Consider the following 22447-nt stretch of genomic DNA (forward strand, 5'->3'; position numbering starts at 1 on the left):
AGGGCTTCCCCTAAATTAACCTTCAGAGTACTGCTTTTGCCAAAAGAGTAATGCTTTAAAGGTGAAAACTAAGGAATCAAATAGATGCTGGCTAGGGAAAACGTGCATGTCTCTCGAGTTTACTTATGAGGTAGTGAGCCTCTGTCCTGGTTGCAGCAAATCACTTTGGATTTGATTGAATTCCTGTAGTAAAGGAAGCAGTACAGAAAGTTAGTGATCGGGCCTCCCTGGTGGCGCAGGGGTTAGTTGGAGACAGCGCTGTCAAGCTACTGCCAGCCTCTGGAGCACGAGTTCAACTCCCGGCTGGCCAGGGAGCTACCCACATGGTGCAGCAGACCTCTCCTCACTCTCTGCTGCTCCCCGCAGCAGTGGATTTCAGTGGACCTGCCTGTTCTGTTCTCTGCTCTGTCTCTGGTGAGTCCTCTCACCCCCCCGCACCTCTGGCCTTTGTCCCAGTTCTTGTAGGCACAAATAAATATATCTTAAAAAAAAAAAAAAGAAAGTTAATGATTAATTACTAGGAGTAAATTACTGCAAGTTTCCACCATGAACTTGAAGTTTTCTTTTCTTTTTTCTTTTTAAGGATTTATTTATGCATACAAGAACTGGGGTGTAGACCAGAGGTGCGGCGGGTGGGACTCACCAGAGACAGAGCGGGGAGCAGAAAAGGCAGATCCACTGAAACACACTGCTGAGGGGAGCAGCGGGGAGACAGGAGAGGTCTGCTTTGCCCTGTGGGGAGCTCCCTGGCTGGGCATCGCAGTGGCTGGCGATAGCTTGAGAGCACTGTCTCTAACCCCTGTGCCACCAGGGAGGCCCCGAACCTGAAGTTTTCTAAAGGAAGGAGGAGCTGGGCCACACGTTCCTTCTTCTCTAGGGCCAGGTGGCTTGTAGCCATGTGCCCCGGGATGGCGTTCAGAGGTGCTGAGGTCTTGGAGCGAGTGCGCCTTCTCTCTGCTGTGCAGCCAGCATGAGTCTCTGGGTTCTGAGGCCCAGGGCCTGCGGGCACGCTCACCACATGAACTTCTCCCTCCACCCCTGCCCCGAAGCCCCCAGCATGGTGGAGACCAGTTGGGGTAAAACTTGGGCGCGTGCCTCCCCGCCGTGGGGGTGTCAGCGCCAGCACGCAGGCTGCCTGTGCCGGGGTGGGCCTGGGCTTCCGCGGGGCCGGCGTCTCTGACTCTCTTCCTTCTTTCTCTTCAGCCCTTGCCAGCGCCCAGCCATGGGGGATATGAAAACTCCAGATTTCGATGACCTTCTGGCTGCCTTTGACATCCCCGACCCCACCAGTCTAGATGCCAAGGAGGCCATCCAGGCCCCCAGTGAGGAGAACGAGGGCCCGCTCAAGCCCCCAGGCATGTGCGTGGACGAGGGCGTGTCCTTGTCCCACGCGGGCGCGGGCAGCGACGTGCCGGCCGTGAGCGTCATCGTCAAGAACACCAGCCGCCAGGAGCCGTTCGAGGCGGAGAAGGGCCACGTGTCTCCCAGCCTCCTCCACAATGGGTTCCGGGGCCCGGACCTGCCTCCGGAGCCTCACGGCCTCGGCCACGGCTGCGGCAAGGTGGACTCCGCCTTCATGAACGGGGACCGCGCCCGCAGCTTCCCCGGCAAGCTGGAGCCGCCCAGGGCCGCGCCGCTGCACACCTTCAGCCAGTTCAGCCCCATCTCCAGCCCCGAGTCCGAGGAGGCCATCAAGGACCATGGGTTTGGGGTGAAGCCCAAGCCCTCGGACAGTTACTTCTCCCCCCCTCCCGGGGGGGGCTCCGTGCTGGAAGCGCTGGCCAAGTTCCCGGAGCTGCACATGTTCGATCACTTCTGCAAGCGAGAGCCCAAGCCAGAGCCCGGGCTGCGGGGGAGCCCCCCAGAGCGCGAGCAGGCCCGGCAGAAGGTGGCCGAGCCCCCCGAGGAGCTGGATGCCAGTCGGTTCTTCGGAGACGCTTTGGAGTTCGGCAGCCACCCCGGCAATAGTGTCGGGGAGCCCCGGGGGCCGGCCCCGGAGCTCGCTTCCTGCTCGGCGGTGCCCCCCAGGCAGCGGCTCAAGCCAGCTCACTCCAGACTGTCCTCTTGTGTGGCGGCCTTGGTGGCCCTGCAGGCCAAGAGAGTGGCCGGTGTCACTAAGGAGGAGCAGCCTGGCCACACCAAGGACCCCTCGGGGCCCCCGAAAGAGGGCTCCAAGGGCAGCCCCAAAACGCCTAAGTCACCAAAGAGTCCCCGGAGCCCTCTGGAGGCCACGAGGAAGAGTACCAAGCCACCGGACAGCCCCCGGAGCGTCTGCAGCGACAGCAGCAGCAGGGGCTCCCCCTCCGTGGCCGCCAGCTCCCCGCCAGCCATTCCCAAAGTCAGAATCAAAACCATTAAGACATCGTCAGGGGAAATCAAACGGACCGTCACCCGGATCCTGCCGGACCCCGATGACCCCAGCAGGTCCCCCGTCGGGTCTCCTCTGGGGAGCACTGCTGCCGAGGCCCCCAGCGAGGGGCCAGGGGACGAGCCCCCCGCCCCACCCGTGGCTGAGCCGGCTCCTGAGGCGGCCACACACTCAGGGAGCCCCCAGGGCGACAGGAGGGCCGACGAGAGGGCCAAGAAAGCCTGCGAGGTGGCCTCCTCGCCCGGCGGGGGTGCTGGGGGGCAGGGCTCCCGGGGGGCCGGCCCGGGGGCCCAGGCAGGCAAGAAGCCGCCCCCGGGCCCACAGGCGTCCCCCCTGGCCCCTGCCAACCTGCTGCCCAAGGCCGTGCACCTGGCCAACCTGAACCTCGTGCCCCACAGTGTCGCCGCCTCGGTCACGGCCAAGTCCTCCGCGCAGAGGCGGGGCCAGCCGCCGCCCCCGCAGATGTCCGTGCCCCTGGTGCACCAGGTGAAGAAGGCCGCGCCCCCGGCTGTGGAGGTCTTCCACAAGGTCCTGCACAGCTCCAACCCTGTGCCCCGCTACGCCCCCAACCTCAGCCCGCCCGCCGACAGCAGCATCCGCGTGCCGGCCAGCGGCTACTGCTGCATGGAGTGCGGCGACGCCTTCGCGCTGGAGAAGAGCCTCAGCCAGCACTACGGCCGGCGCAGCGTCCACATCGAGGTGCTGTGCACGCTCTGCGCCCAGACGCTGCTCTTCTTCAACAAGTGCAGCCTGCTGCGCCACGCCCGCGACCACAAGAGCCGCGGCCTGGCCATGCAGTGCTCCCAGCTGCTGGTCAAGCCCATCTCCGCCGACCAGATGTTCGCGGCGGCCCCCGCCGGCTCCCCCACCCCGGCGCCCCCCGCCGCCCCCTCCCCACCCCAGCAGAGCCTCCCCGCGGGCAGCGCCAGCCTCCCTCTGCCGGCCCTGCCGCTCTACCCTGACCCCGTCAGGCTCATCCGGCACGGGGTCAAGTGTCTGGAGTGTCACAGGCAGATGCGCGACTACGTGGCCATGGCGGCGCACTTCCAGAGGACCGCGGAGGACACGGAGGGGCTGGTGAGTGGGCGTCCCTGGGGGTGTTGGGCGCCCTGACCTGGTGATGGGGGAGCCTGGAGAGAAGCTCGTCTCGGGACCGTGGTGGCAGCTGGGAGCCGGAGCCCCGGGGCTGCGCGCTGGTCTGTGCCCACCTGGGCTCGCGGTGCTGCCCCACGAGGGTGCCTGCCTCAGCTCCTGCCCACCACTACCCTGGCTGTCGGGGCCTCGCGGCCAGGCCTGGCCAGCTCTTGGGGTGCTGCCCTGGGGCCGTGGCTGCCCACAGCCCGCCACATGCCGCAGAACTCTGGGCACAGGTGGGGAGTCGCCACCTGCATGTGCTCCGTGCCCCGAGAAGCACGCCGTGCAGAGCTGTGCCGGCCTGCGTGGCTGAGCAGGGCCCCCGGGCTGCGGGAGGAAGGGTGCGCCCGTGTGAGCCCCACGTCCTCGCCCCTGCAGGAAAGCTGCTCCACCTGCCGCTGGCCAGACTGGCTCGTGCCCCATGGAGCTGGTGGTAGCTGTTCTTTAAAGGCTTCGCGTGTGGACAGGGCCCCTGGCGGAGGCTACTGGGCCATGGCCCTCGGGCCCCGGGGCTCTCCCTCCTCCCCAGGTGGTGCCGGAGACTTGGCCAGGCCCGTCCCGCTCTGAGCAGCCCGCGCCACGCCCGGTGGCAGCAGGTCCCGGTCCCCATTAGTGGCTGACGGGCTTTGCTCCTGGGCCCCTCACCCCACTGTGCATGGGGGTGCATGGAGGCCCCCAGGCGCGGCAGCCCCCAAGCACAGGGCTGGCCACCTAAGAGCGGCCTTGGGAGGAGAGGGGGTGGCTCAGAGGGCTCTGCGGCTCTCTGTGAGGCCGGGGTGGAGGACGCTGCATGGACTGGGCAGCTCAGGTGTCCAGGCAAGGGCAAGTTTGGGGAGGGGAGAACGGAGGAGCAGGGCTGCCGAGTGGGGCCGGCCTCAGGCGTGTTGGTGATGGGCCGGCCTGTGGGGCTTTTGCAGCCCTCAGAGGGTGCCAGGGGAGCGCGGCTTCTCCTCCCCACTGGTTGTGGTCCAGGAGTCCGGTGGAGGGTGGCCGCTGGGCCTGACCTGGGGGCTTAGGTGTCCCTTCTAGCCAGCACCCTCCTGGTCCTGCTGTGGGCCTGGCGGCCATCCCGCTGCACTGCCCTGGCTGTGCTCTCCCAAGGCTGAGCGGGCGGAACCTGGTGGCGTCCTGCTCAGACTGTGTCTTCTCTGCTGGGAGCTCGCAGATGAGGGCTCCCCTGAGTCCCGGGACAGAGAGGCCGGAGCCTGGGCCCTGCCGCTGGCCCAGGCCACGCGGGGACGGTATGGGTGGGTGGGGTGCAGTGGCCCCCCAGAAAGCCTCTCCCTCCGGGAGTGCTTCCCGGGACAGGTCTCCCTCGGGCCTCCCCTTTGATGTGAAGTTGCCCCTTTGGGGCATGGTGTCTGCCCAGAGACCGATTTTTCTCGTTTTTAGCTTTCTTTCAACTCAGACGGCGTGGCCACGCCCAGTACTGTCATGCCAAAGCCTGGGTCCTGCCCGGCACGAGCCACGCCAGGCTTTGCCACCCAGCAGCTGTCTGCAGCGGGGCTTGCTGAGCGGGGTCCGGGAAGCCTCCCACCAGCTGGGGCCACACCTTTTCCCTGTCTCTCTGGGGCCAGTGTCCTGGGTTTCCTCGGCGGTTCTGGCCGCGCCAGCCACCACCTTGTGCCGCTCACTCGCTGCAGGGCTGCTGTCCGAGGCGGCCGAGGGGGTGGGGGGGGGTAGGCGCCGGGATCCCCAACCCCAGGGCGCAGGAGCGCAGCATTCTCGTGGCCAGGCTTGGCCGGTTCCGACGATGCTGTGAGGGGTGCGTGCCGCCTGCGCTCGCCTGAGGATGGGTGTGCCCGCAGCCGCGCGCTTTCTTGCGTGGCTTCTCCACTCACCAGCCCTAGTTCTCAGGAGGCGCCCCCCTCCTCTGGCGAACCCCTCGCTTGCCCTGAAACACTTTCTCTTGAACACGGGGCGACCGCTCGTCCCCTTCAGCCGCGGTTTTCACGGCGGTGAGTCAGTGTCTTCGTGACCATAGCTCGTGCCCCACCCCGGCAGCCCATTCCCGCCTCTGCGCAGCCCGCGGCTCGGGCACCCGGGGCACGGTCCAGCCAGCCCGACCTGCCTCCAGCATCCTCGTGGCCGCGGCGCAGGGGACAGGCTGCTGCGGGCACACGCTCGACTGCCCCCCCGCCCCGGCGGACACTGGGCGCGCCTGCCTCTGGGGGAGCCATTCTGTGCCCTTGTGGCTCACGGCTCCGTGCCACTGTGTTTGCAGGCGTGTGCGTGCGCACGCGAGCATGTGTCATGAGCGCACGTGTGAGTGTGTATGGGGTATGTGTGTGGCCTCTTCCCCCATTGCTCCCCCAGAAGAAGGCAGCAGCTTGTTTACTGTCCTGCACCTGATGTGATGCTTTGGGGCCTCCCTGGCCGCACAGGGGTGAAGCCTCAGCACTGTGAAGCCGTCCGTCCCCAGCCACTGCGGCCTGAGTTTGAGTTTGATTCCCCGCCAGGGAGCTACCCGCAGGGCGCAGCAGGCCTCTCCCGCCTCCCCTCCCCTCAGCAGTGCATTTCAGTGGATCCACCTGCTCTGCTCCCCACTCTGTCTCTGAATCCTCTCACTCCCACACCTGGCTGCGCCCCAGCTCTTGTATGCATAAATAAATGACATAAATCTTAAAAATAATTGAAAGCCCGCTCTCTGCGTGGCGCCCCAAGCGCACATGGGCAGGCAGGGCAGCGCGTGTCTGGGGCGGGCACCGCCGCAGCCCGGCTGTGCTTTCTTCCTGTTTCGTGCATTTCCTCACCCCCTCCCCCCGCCCCGCCATGGCTTAAATCCCAGCCCAGCACGTCCCAGGGGCTCAGAGGTGTTTCCTCAGAGAGCAGACAGAGTCTCTCGACACCGCGCCGCCCGCGTGGCTTCGTGCTGCGGGTCTGCCTGGCTTGCCCCGCGTCTCTGCTCCGTCTCTGACCGGCCCACCTTTCCACACCCGGCGCGCTGGTGGGCCCTCGTGGGCGGCCTCGCTTCAGTCTCTGCCGGCCTTTAAGTTTCCGTCCCTCTCTTGTGTTTTATTTGCGGTTTATTTGTTGTTTGCCCCGGAGGTGCCGCACCGCTGGGGGTTGCTGATTAAAGCAGAGGCCTTCCTTGTCCCCCAGGCCGGGGCCCCTCAGTACGTGGCACAGTCGCGCCCTTTTTATTAAGAAGGGCCTGACCAGGCACCCGGACTCAGGCTGCCATGGGGCCTGTTTGGGCTCTGCCCGAGGCCTCTGTCTGGCCCCGTAGGACTCGTTTCTCCCCGTTCTCTCCAGGCCTGGGCACAGGGAGCCATTGCACTGTCTCCTGTGGGTGTATTTAGTCACCTGTGGCTCAGGGCACCCCGGCAGAGGGCGTGGAAACTGGCCAGGCCCCTCGGTTGGTCCAGGGACTTCTGAGTAGCAGTGAGGGGAGCTCAGGCTGCAACTGTGCCAGGGCGGGCAGAGGCCAGCAGGCGTGGCATGCAGCGAGGCCCGACAGTGGAGACAGTCGTGCCTCAGGTTCCCAAGAGGGACGCTGACCCCCGGCCGGGGGTCCTGGCGCGGGTCTGAGCGGCGTGGCTCCGTGGAGCCTGCTGGGGCTGGGGTGCCCAGGAGAGCCGGGCCGGCGTGCGTGACCTGCTCTCTGGTGTTCTCTCCCAGACTTGCCAGGTGTGCCAGATGCTGCTGCCCAACCAGTGCAGTTTCTGTGCCCACCAACGGATCCACGCCCACAAGTCCCCCTACTGCTGCCCAGAGTGTGGGGTCCTCTGTCGCTCTGCCTACTTCCAGACCCACGTCAAGGAGAACTGCCTACACTACGCCCGCAAGGTGGGCTACAGGTGGGTGCTCTGCCCGCACAGCGGGCTGCGCTGCAGGAGGCTGCCGCCCGGCTGGCTGGAGCTCGCCCGGCAGCCAGGCCTTTCCTGAGCCAGGACTTGCTTCAGACCAAGCTGCGTCTTAAGAGGCCTCCAGCCCAACAGGGCAAGGATGTCCCTGCGGACCCGTAGCTGCTTTGTAGTGAACAGCAAGAGCCGAGGACAGAGAGTTAGGCGTTGGAGACAAATCAGACGGTGGGAACAGCCCAGAGGGAGGGTTGTGGAGGCCGGGGCGTCCGTCGTCTGTGGCCCTGTTGGGCGTCCGTGTTGCCACTCGTCCAGACGCCCTCGCCCTCGCCGGCAACAAGGCTGCAGGGGCTCCACGGCGACTGACCCGTCAGTTTGTGAGAATGGCAAGACCTGAGGCGGGAAGGGGCCGGCCGCCAAGACCAGGAAACTCTCCTGCAGGCTGAGTCTCCCCGTGTCAGACGCACACGCACAAGAGCTTGTTTAAAGGGAAAAGATCGAATTGGGGCAGAAAACGCCCCCAAGATGCGCCGGCCCTTCCCCCTCTCCATTTGGGAGTTTCTGCATCTTCTGGTAGTTTCCCTTCTTGTGCTTCTGGAAATTATCATCGCCCCAATCTAGCAAGGTGTTTTTCTCTGTGGTTTCCTAAAGATGTCCTGCCTTAGTTCCTCTGGTGACTGGAGCCCTCGCCATGGCTGGCAGGTCTGTGCCCGGTGCCACAGGAGGAGGGGAGGCCTGGCATGTGCCGACAGCGATCAGTGTCCGGGTGGCCAGCCCCAGGGCGAGGCGGGCAGCAGCACGCCCGAGGAGATGCCGGGAGGCAGGGCTGGTGGCCACAGGCAGGGGCCAGCACAGCAGGGCTGGGAGTGGGGCGGTGAGGGCAGGCAGGGCCAGGTGGCCGGTCCCCGAGCTCCATGGCAGGCGCGGGGACACTGTGGGGACCGTGGGAGCAGCAGAGGTGAGCGTCGGGGGTGCTGTTTGTCCGGCTGGGAGGGGGCCAGTTGCTGGGGAAGCTGTGTGGGGCCAGGTCGCGCTGAGCGAGGGCAGAAGTGGCGTTGTAGGGTCAGGAGGCTGCCGTGGGGGTGAGGAGGGGGTCGTGTAACCCCCAGGTTCCGACCAGGGACAGCGCTCCCGAGACTCCAGCGTGAGACTCAGGCCAGACCCGGCATCACGGCCGCGCCGGCAGGCTGCGAGAGGACACTGCCTGGCGGGGCCCTGCTGTGCTTCTAAATTAAATACTTAGATGAGTTTCTGCAACACTTGATCCAGTGCCGTCAGAACCTGCCTTCGTAACTTTGCTGCTTGTACCGAGATCGAATCCAACCCAGGGGCAGCTCGAGCCACGTTAACTTGGCATTGTCTGTCTTTAATCCAAGAAGATGTCGGGAGTACAGGGGGATTGATGGCGGCTTTCTCTTTTTAAAAATAGTTTACTCTCTTCTGTAAGAGCGAAAAGCTGAGCGTCTCCAAAGCCATTCAGTTTATCAGGCCTTTTTCTAAGAATGTCAGACAGGGTTCAACCAGGGCGACCCCCCGAGCTCCAGGTCTGTGCTGGACTCAGCCCCCACTCTGCCGTCCGGCCCTCATCGCGCCGCGGCTGCAGCTGCTGGTGCCTCTCACAGGTCCAGCGCGGCCTCGGGGTCAGCGCCTACAGCTCAGCTGTTCTCAGCTGTGCGCCGGTTGCCATGGCAACCTCGGGCTGCTTCGTGGCAGTGCGGCCCCCCTCTGTCTGTTTACTCTCTGTCTCCCAGACGCACCTCTTTGAACCTTTCACAGACATGAACCTTTCACACAGGTGTGTGTTCTTGGCGTGGGTCCTCGGGAGTCGCCGCGCGATGGCCATCAGCCTCTCGTCCCTTCCCAGGCCTGAGGGTGCCCTGCAGCTGGCACATCCCTTCAGGTGGACATTGGGGTGTTGCCATCTCTTGACTGGTGCATAGTGCTGCTAAGGAGCGTGCACATGGGAGCAGCATGTGGCCACCTCTGCCCCGGAGGCCCAGCCCTTTCCGAGAGCCCCGCCTGGCCTGTGCCCGTGTGGAGCCGTGTGCCTGCAGCACGCCCGGCTGGCTGGGTCCATGAGCCCGTGCGGGTGTGAAGTGGCGCCTCCACCGGGTCTGATGTTCCCGGGCGGCCGGGGGCAGGGTCTGCGCATGTGCGCTCGCCAGCCCCGGCTCTTCCTGAGGGAACGTCCGTTCAGGTGCTTCATTTGTCTTTAGTTATTTTATCGTATTTGCTGGTTTTTTTTTTTATAACATCGTCTGGCAACACTATATGATTTAGGGGGACAGGCTCAGCCCTCAGGTGTCTACGGGGGGAGAGAATGGGCTCCGGCTGGACGCTTGGGCGGCCCCGGGCTCTGGGCGCGGCGAGGGCCAACTGGGACGCGGCGGTCTTTCGCATCCAGGCGCAGGGCCTCTCTGGGTGAGTCTGGAGGTGTGTGGGGTTCATCTCAGTGCCTCGTGGTGTGGAAATGCTTCTGTGCCCCTGAGCTGGCCGCTCTTGTTCAGGAGGGGAAGGCGCCTGTGACGGGCGTGAGACGTGTGGACGCTGTGTGGTTAGTGTCGGTGCCCAGTGACGGTCACTGCGGACAGTTCTCTGGATTTCTCTTGGCTCTGCCCCTGGTTGCTAATGAAGTTTGCAGAGGCCGTTCTCCACTCTACCCCAGCACGCACCCCAGGATCGTGTGGACAGTGGGTGGGGGCTGGTGACTGAAGGCGTCGGATCCCGAGCGCAGGTGTCTGTCCCTCTGCGCCGCCTCACGGTCATGGGGTGGGAGGAGGAGGGAGGTCAGGGTTGCCTGGAGGAGCAGCTGGGAGCAGGGGAGGGGAGGGCAGAGCCAGGGAGACCGTGTGTAGACGGGGTGGCTCTGGCCGGGGGGAGCATCTTTCCCTGGACCCAGAGAAGAGGAATCCGTGTTTACAGAGATGTGGATTGGACAAGAGCCCAGCCTGAGCTCCGGTTCAGAAAAACGGCGTAAGATAGCGTGTTACCTCCTTTATTAGCACCTCATGAGGAGATACAGTCACCAAGCAGAACTCAGAGAGCAGATGGGTGGGGAGAAAAGGAAAAAAGCCCCCGGTCACACCAAGAGGGCTAGGCCTCAGAGCTCAGCCCAGAGGGCGCGGCCTGCGCCAGGCCACCTCGACCCCTGTGGGCCAGCCTGCGCCGCTGAGCTCGGCTCCTGGCCTCTTCCCGCCCAGCTCTGAGTGTCTGCCTGGGCCCTGGGGCTCCTGGTGTCCTGGGAGTGGAGTGCTTGCTCGCCAGGCTTTGTCTGCTGAGTGCCCCCCACTCCTCCCTGCCCCTCCCGAGTTGCCTCCCACCTGGCAGTCACCCCGGTGGAACTGTGTTTGCCCGAGCCTCCCTGCCTGCCCACCCACTGGCCGCTCAGCTGGGCGCGCTCCGGTTTGCAGAACATCCTACCAGTGAGGGGTGGGTGGGGCTTCTCCCTGTCTGCTGGGTGTAGCCTTGGACTGGGCGTCGGGGGGCCAGTGTGCTGGACGGCGGCAGTGGGCAGTGAGAATGTGGGGGGGGGGGTTTCCTGAGATGGCAGGTGCCTGCCTCCCTCCCTTCTCGGCACCACCTCTGGGACTGAGCCCCGCCCCCGCCCCCCCCCCAGGTGCATCCACTGCGGTGTTGTCCACCTGACCTTGGCCTTGCTGAAAGGCCACATCCAGGAGCGACATTGCCAGGTTTTCCACAAATGTGCATTCTGCCCCATGGCCTTCAAGACTGCCAGCAGCACCGCAGACCACAGCTCTGCCCAGCACCCCGCCCAGCCCCACCGGCCCTCACAGTGAGTGCGGGGCGCTGTGGGGTGGAATGGAGAGACGTGGGGGCCGGAGGGCTGAACCGGGGAGCAGACGCCTGGAGTCACAGACGGCCTCCTAAGGCAGGGAGCGTCCCCCCGGCTCTGTGCAGCCTCCCATGCAGGCCCGAGGCCCCCGCTGAGGAGCACAGGCTGGATGTGCTCTGGTTTTACGGGGAAAGCAGAAGTGGGGAGGCGGGCGGCTCAGCGGGGGCCCTTGTCCTTCAGCTGCAGGCTTGTCTCGCAGGCTCATTTACAAGTGCTCCTGCGAGATGGTCTTCAACAAGAAGAGGCACATCCAGCAGCACTTTTACCAGAATGCCAGCAAGGCGCAGGTGGGCGTCTTCAAGTGCCCCGAGTGCCCACTGCTGTTCCTGCAGAAGCCAGAGCTGATGCAGCACGTCAAGGTGGGCTGCCTGGGGGAGGAGGCAGAAGGGCCGCCCGCCTCAGGCCCGGCTCTGACTGTGCCTCTCTCCCCTGCCCGCTAGTAACCGCTCTCCCCATCCCCAGAACACCCACGGGGTTCCTCGGAACGTGGATGAGCTGTCGAGCCTCCAGTCTCCAGGGGACCCGTGCTCCAGCCGCCCCGGCTCGCGTGTGCCCACAGAGCCCCCCGTGCCCAGCGTGGCGTCCCGGGGCAGCTCCCTGCCCTCCAGCCGCTGGGGCAGGGCCGAGGCCCACCGCCGGGCAGAGGCCAGGCCCCGGCTGAGGAGCACGGGCTGGACGTGCCAGGAGTGCCAGGAGTGGGTTCCTGACCGGGAGAGCTACGTGTCCCACATGAAGAAGAGCCATGGGCGGGTACGTGAGGGGCCTGGCCTGGGCGGGGCTGGCCCAGCCGCCTGTGCTCCGGGCAGGTTGGGGGCTCCAGGTCCCAGGTGGGGGCGGGGGGTGTGCAGAGGCCCGGAGCCGCCTGGTTGTGACCCGTGATCTCCTGCAGGCGCTGAAGCGGTACCCGTGCCGGCAGTGCGAGCTGTCCTTCCACACCCCCAACAGCCTGCGCAAGCACATCCGCAACAACCACGATACCGCCAAGCGGGTGTACACCTGCGGGTGAGTGTGGAGGGCACCCGAGGCAGGGCCCGGCTCTGTTGGGGGCAGGGCCACAGGCCTGTCTGTGCCGGGGGCAGGTGGGGTGGGGCAAGTTGGACCAGCTTCCAGCCCCACCTGCTACTAGCGCCTCCCCCACTGCCCCACCGTGCGTGGGTGAAGGGTCGTCAGAGAGACGGGTTGCTGGGGTGACTGGGCTCCAGGGCCCCGAGGCTTCAGCACCATCTGGCATTCGCTGGGGAGCGCAGGCCTCTTTGGTGCCCACCTCAAGGCCAGCCGGGGCTCTGGGCGGTGGTGGCGGGGAGCTTAGACAGCCGGCTCAGGCTGGTGCAGACTCCTAGGCTGGCTTCCTGCGTGGCTTGCTCTGGGGAGCCCTAGGCACCCTAGAACCGGAGCAGCCTTTGCCTCAGCCTGCCCGGCTCCGGGCCCGAGCCTGTCGCCTCACCTGTAGCTGTGCCCCGGCAGGTACTGCACGGAGGACAGCCCCAGCTTCCCACGGCCCTCCCTCCTGGAGAGCCACATCAGCCTTATGCACGGCATCAGAAACCCTGACCTGAGCCAGACGTCCAAGGTCACACCTCCGGGTGGACACTCCCCTCAGGTGAGCGTGGCCCCTGCTCCTGCGCTGCCAGCCAGAGGCCGCGGTCACGGGCCAGCGGGGTGGCCCCAGCGGGCAAGTGGACGCTCCAGCCCTGTGGCTCTGGGGGGTTGGGGACGGGGACAGCGCCCAGTGGCCTCTTGTTCCCGCTGCTGCCCGTCCCGTGACCCCACTGTAGTGCTGGGGACAGGGCGGCGTCCGAGCCCTGCTTGCAGTCCTGGGGCGTTCTTGGCTGCCAGGGGTGGGGTGTCGTTGGCATCTTGGTGACACTTGTCTGCGATTAAAGGGCACCTGGTGCTCTCCCCCTCTGTGCACACGCTGTGATCCGGGGTCTCTGTCAGATGCCTTTGACCTGGGCTTGGGGAAGAGGGTTGCAGGACATCTGCAGAGCTCAGATCGGACGCGCACTGGGCACTCCCTGAGGCTCGCTTGTCCCCCGATGACCAGTGCGCGGCCTTGGGAGGAGGGCGTCGGTGCTCTGGTGGGGAGGCGCCCCCTGTGGGTGAGAATAGAGAAGGGGCGTCCTTGTGCGGAAGCTGGCACTTCTGTGCAGTGAGCACCGCCCCCCGGCCCTGCCCGGTGTTCCCGACCCTCCCCACATCTCTGGGAGGCTGACGTGTGTCCGCTGACACGCCTCACCCTAAAAGAAACAAATGGGAGCAAAGAGAAGGCCCCAAAGGAAGGCGGCCTGCCCAGTGCGCGAGCTGGGCCCGGCCGGGCGGGCACGGGCTCCCTGGCCACGCGGGTGCCCTGCTCACGCGGACGCGCTCTCTCCTGCGCCAGGTGAACCATCTGAAAAGACCGGGCAGCGGAGCGGAGGACGCTCCGGGCACCAGCAACGGCGCAGCCGCCTCGGCCACCAAGAGGCACAAGCCCCTCTTCCAGTGCGCCAAGTGCAGCTTCGCCTCGGACTCGGGGCTCGCGTTCCAGAGCCACATACCTCAGCACCAGGCCGACAGCTCCACGGCCCAGTGCCCGCTCTGCGGCCTGTGCTACACCTCCGCCGGCTCCCTCGGCCGCCACCTCTTCATCGTCCACAAGGTGCGGGACCAGGAGGAGGAGGCGGGGGCGGCGCCGCCCGGGCAGGGCTCCCCGGAGGAGCTGCTCCTGCAGACCCAGGAGAACGGGCTGGAAGACTGTGCCAGCGAGCCCTCGCTGGGCGACCCCGAGGCCCGGCGACCCCCCAGCCCGGCCGCCGACGAGGACAGCGCCCCTGAAGCCCCGAGTCCAGCACAGGCTTCTCAGGACCAGGACAGCCGCGCCCCGTCCCCGCAGGTGTGACCGGAGGTGGGGCCGTGCGTGGCCGGTGGCGCCTGGACGGCGGGAGAAGAGGGCCCGTTCCCAGGGGTGTGGCCAGCTGGGCCCTGGAACCTGCTGCCCAGGAGGCGGGTCGCCTGGATTCCTCACGGCTCAGAATCTGCTTCTGTTATTTATGGCTTTGTGCTGCTTCTGGTCCCCGACGCTGGCCTTTGTCCTTCCGGCCCCAGGCTGTTGAGTGGCCCGGCCCCACAGCTGTCACCTCGGCTTGAACCCCCTTCTCAACCGTGTGCTCCCGGGAGGCTCCGCCTGTGCTCCAGCCAGGCCTCTCCCAGGCGCTCAGGGCCCCATCTGGGCCCAGCAGCCGGGGGACGGGGCACGGGCTGGCCCCTCTGGGGGCCACTGCCCGCCCGGCCTGGCTAGAGCCCTTGGTCATCTTGCCCCGCCTTCCTGTCTTCTCCGCCTCTTCCCCCCAAGCAGCCCTGGCTTGTCCCGTCTGTGTGGGGGACGCCCCTGTCGCTCTTTGCTCTTTGGAGCCTGGGAAGCAGGCGCCGCAGGGAGGCCGCAGAGGGCAGCCCCCGGGGAGCGGCGTGCCCGGTGCCGCTGTCCCTGCCTGTCCTGCGGGCGGGCCTCGGTGGGACGTGTGTCCTCCCGCTCCTGTGGCCCTGGAGCGGCTGCCCCGCCAGCCCTCCTCCTCGGCCGCACCCATGTTGCTCAGACTCTTTCCAATAAAAAACCTTCTTACCGTGCAGGTAGGCTCTTGTGTTCCTCTCCAGTGAGCCTGGCCCTGCTCCCCGGGGCGCCCTCCGCGCCCACTCGGGAAGGGCGAGGCCCCTGCCGTCCGGGCCTCTCTGCATCCGGAGCGCGAGGTCAGGAGGCCGTGAACCTGGGTCTCCAGAGACAGCCGAGGAGCAACAGGAGGGTCTCGGGGGTGGTCCCGCCAGTGGCACCTGCTCTAGGGCACGCTGGAATTTTCTGGGCACTTCTGTCTTTACCACAAGTGGATTTTTCCCTGCGTGGGTGAGGGGGCTCGGGAGCGGGAGGGGCCGTGGCTTTCTCGCTGTTGCCCCCAGAGCCGGTGTGGCAGCCCCGGGTTAGATGGGACAGGCCGTGGAGGTGACTCTGACCTCTGACCCAAGCGGCAGCAGCCAGGTGGGAGCCGGTGTCCCCCAGGAAAGTGGGCGCTGACCAGTTCTCAGAGGCGATCTCGAGGGAGGCTCCATACCCGCTGCACGTTACTAGGCCTGACCTTCCCTCAATTGGGGAAACAAAAACAAAATGGTTTTTCTTCCTCTGTCATCATGCCAGCTTGCTGGTGGAAATGCCGAGGCAGGGGCACAGGCTACTTTCGGGGCAACTCTGTTTAATGAGGCCGCGCCTGGCCAGGCTGCTGGCCCCTCCCAGGCAGGCGGGGGCGCTGGGCCTGGAGCCTGCAGGGCCAGAGCCGCCCAGCTTAGCCGCGTCCTGCTCCGACTCCAGGCTGCTGGCGCTGGCGTTGCGGTGGCAGGAGCAGAGGGTGCTGGAGGCGCCGGAGTGGAAGGGCCCGGGGTCTCCCTGCCGGGACCCGTGGGTGCTGGGGGGTACAGAGGAAGAGGCAGCCCAGGCTCCTCTCCCCCTGGACCCTGGGGCCGTCTCGCTCCCGAGTGGCCTCCGCAGCCTCAGGCCACTGCCAGGTTGCTCGCCAGGAAACGCGGGTCACAGCCCGGCCCTCTCGCCCACGCCCCACCCCCGGAAAACACACCCGCTCGTGACTCCGCGGGCCCCGTGGGGTGAGCAGGCGGCGTTTTCTCGCTGGCAGACACCACTTTAGAGGAGGGGAGTGTGGCCAGGTCGCTGTTGCGTGGGGTTGGGCGTAGGGGCTCCCCGAGAGTGGGGGACAGTGCTCGCAGCCCTGCCCAGGGCCCGGCGTGCCTGTGTTCACAGGGAAAGCTGAGGCCCAGGGGGTGGGAAACTTGCTGCCCCCTCAAGTGCTGTGCTGAGTCTCGGCTGTCTGGCCCCAGGTCCGAGGCGCCAGCCTCTCTGGCTGGAGGCCGGCTGCTTGGGCAGAATGCCCCGTCAGCACTTTGCAGCCTCCAGACACCCACTGCTTTCCTACCTCCCCTGCACTTGGGGTGCCCCTGAGTGCCAGGCTCTCTGGAGTCCGCCTGTGCCTTGTCACCGAGGAGGGTGGGTGACGTGTCTGGGTGGCCTTCTGGTCTGGGGGGATTCATCTGGCTGCTGGAAGACCCACCCCTTTGGGGGACCATCCCAGAAAGGTCACCCGCCCGTCGTGGGGAGCACGACTCCCTGGGCCAGTATCTCCTGGTGTTTTTAAAGATCTTTTTAGTGGCTCCGCCGCTGGCCTCAGAGCACCTTGCTCTAGCGAGCTCTCGGCCACCGCCCACGCCTCTCCCGCAGGCCCCGCGGCGAGACCCCCGCCCCCCCGAGACAGTGCAGTTCAGCACCGAGAGGCCCGACGAGCCGAGTGTTTCTTCTCTGGCTGCTCTATCTTGTAAAACAGTGCGCTGAGGTACTGGAAGCCACTTGGCGCGGGGGAGCGTTCCCTTCACCTATGTAAACAGTCTGCTTGGCCGGAACGTCACACGTGTGGCTCGGCAAGGTCAGCCGAGCAAGCCCCCTTTTCTGGTCACCGGGCACACTCGCTTTCACTTGTTTTTAAATTGAAAGAAAAATTTTTTTTAAAAATGAATGCGTATACATGGTAAGACATGCAAAACCGTACGCGAGTACGTCAGAAAGTAGGCCTCGCTCTGGCGGTCAGCCCTGCCTGTCCCCTCTCCGGAGTTAATAACTGTTATCGGTATCTTGTGTATTCTCTCTGAGCAATTCTATGCATTTATGAGTTTATAAATATGTATATTTATATATCTATTTTTAATACAAATGGTAGCATTCTATCCGCAGTTTCGAAGCCTGCTTTTTTCACTTCCGCTGGAGGTTGTGCCAGGTTTGTTCCGTGGGTCAGCCCCATTCTCCTGGAACTCCCAGCACAGTCCGTGCGTGCAATGGCAGTGCACAGAGTGGGTGTGCACAGAGTGGGTGTGCACAGAGTGGGTGTGTGCAGAGTGGGTGTGCGCAGAGTAGGTGTGCGGAATGGTGTGCACAGAGTGAGTGTGCAGAATGGGTGTGCACAGAGAGCGTGTGTGGTGTGAGTGCACGTGTGAATGAGTAAATCCCTTCTCTCAGGGTCTGGTCTGAGCAAGAGAGAAGCTTCTAGATTCTAGAACGTCCCCTGTCCTTTCCAAGATTCAGCCCGCTGTCCACATTCTGCACCGCAGATGCACAGCAGCTGCAGCCCCGGGCGCGGGGAGCCTGGGGTCCTCTGGGGGGGATGAGCAGACTAAGACCCAGGTCCCAGATATGGGGCTGGGGGCTCCCTATTTAGAATACTTTCTTATTGGAAAATTTATATAAGATTATTAGAAAAAATTAAAAACATGCATATTTATAATCCAGTCTTACCTTTGCTGCTGTTTTCATTTTTGCATGTCATTTTTCAACCCAGCTCGGCGCCTTCCTAGCTGAGTTGATGGTGCGATTATGGTGATGACCGTGGTCAGCGTGGAACATTTCTAGATGACACACTGTTCTCGTTCATCCTCTTGTTAAACTTCCTAACAGCCCCCCGAGCAGACGTGACCATCGTGCCTTTGGAGGTTCAGTGTGGCCAAGGAATCCCCTACTCCAGAGAGCGGTGTAGGCAGGGCTGGGATGAGCAGGTGGCCCTGCTCCCCTCTGCTCACCCACTTTTCCCTACTGGTCTTGGGGCCCCGGCACTTTCTGGTTGAAATCATCATTTTTCCGGAGCTGTAACCACTTTCAAACCAACACGATTCGTTTACCCGCTTCCTGTTTGACATCTAACTCTGCCGCGCCCCGCGCGCTGGGCGTATGGTTGCTGCTTCTGCAGGAGTCTCCGCGGGACTTTGTCCCTGTGGCTCTGGCTGGTCTCGCCAGCGGTGTGAGGGGCTGGAGAGAGCCGGTGGCGGTCCCCGCCTCCTGGCCTCGTGCACAGCGCTCAGCTGGCATGTGGGGGTGCCTCTGGGGGTCTTGAGCCTGCCTGCGCTTCACCTTCTCGCTGCTCTGTTTGTGTCAGAATGGTGGAGGCCTTCCCAGAGCAAGAACTGCTGCCGGGTTTCTTTTTTATTCACTGGCTGTTGGCCTAGATGCGTGGAGACGTGGGAAGGCCTCTCCTCGGCCCTTCCTCCAAGCACTGTCACCTTTGTCTGCATTTATTGATGCTACGGTCTGTATCTGTCACGCCCTGTCGGAGTTCTCGCTTTCTGAGGACCTGCTGCTTTTGTTTCTGGTCAAGCCTTTCCCAGTGCAGTTGCTCACTGGATGATTTCCCAGCAGCTTCAAGTCCTGCTACCCAGAATTCTTTTCTTTTGGGACCCAGGTCCAGAAGGATCTTGAGCGAGTTCATCCTGTCCTGCACTCGCCTTTTAAAAATACTCTTATTTTTCAATAATAGTTTTTATTACTTGCAAATTGAAATTTAATTTTAACACAAGGATGCTAAAACCCCCCACCAAACAGCAACAAATATGGTAAAGCCACGTAATCAGTGCTCCCTGGGAATACCCCTCTCGGCCTGCCCAGGGACAGGGGAGGCCGTGGCATCCTCAGAGCCACGGTCCACAGAACCTAGAACCCACTGGGCCTGACTTCAAAACCCTGATCCCACAGCCTTTGCTCCCACTGTCGGGCACCTCCTTCTTGGCTGCCTGGCACACAGCTCCCATCTCCCTGGGGTTTTGCAGCCTGTACACCTCTTAGCTGCCGCCCTGCCCCAGACCCCTTGGGTCTGATGGGACTGGAGTCTGAGGGGGCGGGAAGGCAGGTCCTGCTCTCCAAGAAGCTCTTCTAAGGAGGCGCTTCCCGTTCCTTTTTTTTTTTTTTTAAGAAATTTTTGTATTTTTTTTTTTTTTTAATAGAGGCATGTTTTCTTTCTTTCTTTCTTTCTTTCTTTTTTTTTTTTAAGCTTCTGGCTGTGGGGCCTGGACTCCCGGGGTGGTGAGAAGGGGAGATTCCCACCTCCTGATGCACAGCTGTGTTGGAGGAACAGGCACCTCTACTCTCCCCGGGTGTCGGGCTAGGAGGGCGCAGGGCAGGACAGGGTCTGCGCGCCCCAGCGAGTATGGGGTGTTCTTTGTTTGTTTGTTTGTTTGTTTGTTTTGTTTATACATGCACTGGGTACAGTCAGAAGCGCGGGAGGGTGAGAGGATTCACCAGAGCCAGAGCGGGGAGCAGAACAGGCAGAAGGACTGAAGCACACTGCTGAGGGGAGCAGCGGGCGGCAGGAGAGGTCTGCGTGCCATGTGGGACCCTCCTCTGGTGGCCGGGGAGCAGCCGGGGATCGAACCGGCGCCACAGAGGCCGCGGGCAGCTTCGCAACCCAGCACTCAACCACTGCGCCACCGGGGAGGCCCGAAATTTTTGTATTTTTAAAAAAGATATATTTATTATACAAGAACTGGGGTACAGTCCAGATGTGTGTGGGGGGGTGAGAAGATTCACCAGAGACAGAGTGGGGAGCAGAACAGGCAGACTGACTGAAATCCACTGCTGAGGGGAGCAGCGGGGAGACAGGAGGGGTCTGCAGCACCATGTGGGTTTCTCCCTGGCTGGCTGGGGATCGAACTGGTGCTGCAGAGGCTGTGGATAGCTTCATAGGCTGCGTCTTAACCCCTTACACCACCAGGGAGGCCCCGCTTTCCGTTTCTGCCTCAGGCTGGCCCTGAGGCGGGCTCTGGGTGTGAGTTCAAACACCGAAAAGGAGACCAGGGGAGGGTCCTCAGGTAGGGGAGGGGAGGAGAGCGAACCGGGAGCGGGTTAGATCCCGACACCGCATCCGATTTTTTAGGCCTGGCGATAGGGTCTTGGGGGCTGTGGGGAGACCCTTCTCCCCGGGGAGGGCAGGGCCCCTGGACGCCAGGGCTTGTCGACCGAGGCTCAGGGCTTGCGCGGGTGGAAGGCGGGCCTGTGCGGGTCGATTCCGTGCCCCCTGCGTGGGGACGGGCCCTGGTCTGCTGCTCCAAGGCCGGGATGTAGCTGCTATGCTACCTAGGGAAGTTCTTGCTGACCTCTGACCTCCATCCCCGCACCACAGCGTGTGCAGACGCACCCTCAGGCACTGGAGCAAAACCCCATCTCGAAGTCCTGCTGCCGGCGCGGGTTACGCAGCGGCCTCTACCCTGGGAGCACCTGGGGTCCCCCCCCCCACCAAGCCACCAAGGCGGGCCAGGGTGCAGGCGGGGGCGCCAGCCGGCATTCTGCCCCCACACACAGGCCGGCGCGGGGTTGGGTTGTGTCAGGGCAGGAGGCTCAAGCCGTTTTCATGAACATGGCACCGGAAGCAGAGGGAGGCCTGCCCGCAGCAGCCGAAGCCACAGTGAGAGCGTCACAGGCCAGGAGAGCGGCGCTGAAAGGCGTCCACAGTCACCAAGAGAGGAGCTCGCCCGCCGCTCCTCCCGAGGCCGACGCTGGGCTCTGCTGAGGCCTGACCCCCCTCCTCCTGGTGGGGACCCTCCGGAGCCAGAGCCCAAGGTGGGCAGGGTCAGGCTGTTGCCATGGGAACCACCAAGTTAGAGTGGGGGAAGAGTCCTTTCCTAAAAGATGGGGGCATGTGGGTGCAGTTTCTAGAACTTTCTAATGCTTCTAGCCGCCCAGCACCAGGTACCTCCTGGATGCTCTTGGGGGTGTAGGAGAAGCAAGATGGATAAACAGACTGAGGTCACTCCCCATATTTAGAACCATGCTGAGAACCTTGCTCTCAGAAACTGTTGAATGGACTGACTAGTTTCTGGGGGTGTTGGGGCTCAGCTCATCCCCTTCAGGTGCTGGGGAACAGGGGCTGAGGGGTGGAGACGCAGGTCCAGTTACTGTAGGGTGTTTACTGAGCCCGAGTCCATGCTAGATCCCGGAGAGGGCCACAGACAGCCATCCAGAGGAGTTCTGGCTGCCGAGGGCCCCGGTGGCCATGGAAGTGTGTGGGTGAAGCTGGCCAGGGCCAGGGCCAGTGAGGCTGCAGGGATGGGTGCGTCCTCCTGCTCTCCCACTGGAACCCACCCGAGTGTCCACCCGCCTCAGGGCCCCCTTTCTTCTGGCCTCACAGGCTTTCGGGACTGCTCCCCGGCTCCTTTGCTCTTTCTCTTTGGCGAAGTTTCTGGAAGGCTGGTGAGCTGTCTGCCACGGGTGGGGAGCCAGGCGGGCAGGTGCAGGAGGCTTTCAGGCCACGAGAGGGGCGAGGCCTGCATGGAGGGGGCGGTGCGGGCCGCGGGGCCCGGGGCGGGCCAGCGGGGGAGGGACAGCAGCAGGTGACCGGCAGCCCGGCTATAAATAGGGGGAGAGGCTGGCGGCGGGTTGGCAGGGTGCGGCAGCATGGGGTCGCGGAAGGGGCCCCGCAGCTGGGCGGCCAGGGCTGGGTCGGGGGGCGACGGAGAGGATGAGGGGCCGGTGTGGACTCCTAGCCCAGCCAGCCGAAGCTACCTGCTCAGCGTGCGGCCCGAGACCAGGTGAGGCCCGGGATGGACTGTGAGACACTGGCCCCAGGCCAAGGGCAGGGCCTGGACCCGTGGGCCGCAGGCCTCTGGCTAGGGAGGCTCGGCAGAGGAGAATGACCCTCCTTTGGGTGGCTTCACAGGGTCTGAAGCTGGCTGCCACCCCCCCCCCCCATCAGCTTCCACAGCCCCAGCTACTCCCTGCTTCCTCGGATTCCATAGTGAGCAACAAGGAGGCCAGAGGGACTGGAATTCCTCCCTGGCTGGGAGGAGGGGAGCATTCACCGGGCGGGGGTGCTGGGGAAGGTCGCCCTGGTGAGGCTGCTTAGCTGGGAGAAGGGCCCAGGATTTACCAGAAGTGAGCCTGTGCCAGTTAAGTTCTCCTTCGTCCCAGGACTGGTCCCCCAGGGTCTCTTGGGGTGCTGGTGAGGGGCTGCTTGGCCCTGTCTGAAGATCCCCAGCTTGAGGCGCGAGAGGGCCAACTGCCCTGGCCTGTGGGGAGAGGGACGCCAGGCGAGGGTGGACGTGAGGGCCGGCACTTCTCTCCCCGAGAGGTAGAGGGGCTTGGAAGCTTGTTGAGGAGCCAGGCTGCCCCCAGACGGCGAGGCAGAGACCACAGAGGAGGCCCCGGGCACAGGCGCTGGCCCACGCATCCCCATGGCGACGGCCCATCCCGCTCGCTCCGGCAGCCCGGTGTTCCTCCAGCAGGAAATGTGACGCTGGGAGAGGTTGTGCCCCAGAAGCCGTGGCGGGTTACCCCGAAAGCAGCCACGCCTCTGGGAAGCCGCCTGGAGACTCGCCTGCGTCCCAGAGCAGCACTAAACAGGCACCAAGGACGTTCAGGAAAAGTCCCAGGCGCTTCCCCGCGGACTGGCTGAGCTCTTGACCTTGGAGCTGGAAAAGTTCGAATGTAACCGGAACCGGTTTCTGCCT

General features: G+C 64.2%; 2 protein-coding genes across 2 annotated transcripts in view; both read left to right on the forward strand.

Annotated features, from left to right (window-relative positions):
- Positions 1–1222: 1222 nt before the first annotated feature.
- Positions 1223–14036, forward strand: ZNF592 (zinc finger protein 592; the record flags this gene model as incomplete). Its single annotated transcript, XM_084253743.1, has 8 exons — positions 1223–3445; positions 7124–7302; positions 10922–11098; positions 11358–11517; positions 11621–11908; positions 12048–12160; positions 12623–12758; positions 13539–14036. The coding sequence occupies 8 exons, from the start codon at positions 1223–1225 to the stop codon at positions 14034–14036; spliced, it is 3774 nt and encodes a 1257-aa protein (XP_084109869.1).
- Positions 14037–21395: 7359 nt separating this feature from the next.
- Positions 21396–22447, forward strand: part of ALPK3 (alpha kinase 3) — a gene marked incomplete at both ends in the record, with an annotated part of 30996 nt that continues 29944 nt past the window's right edge. Inside the window, one exon of the mRNA XM_084254112.1 lies at positions 21396–21529. Coding sequence (XP_084110238.1) covers positions 21396–21529 — 134 coding nt within the window. The remainder of the gene's footprint in view (positions 21530–22447) is intronic.

The sequence above is a fragment of the Talpa europaea genome (genome assembly GCF_964194135.1).
Source record: "Talpa europaea genome assembly, chromosome: 14".
Classification (NCBI taxonomy): Eukaryota; Metazoa; Chordata; class Mammalia; order Eulipotyphla; family Talpidae; genus Talpa; species Talpa europaea.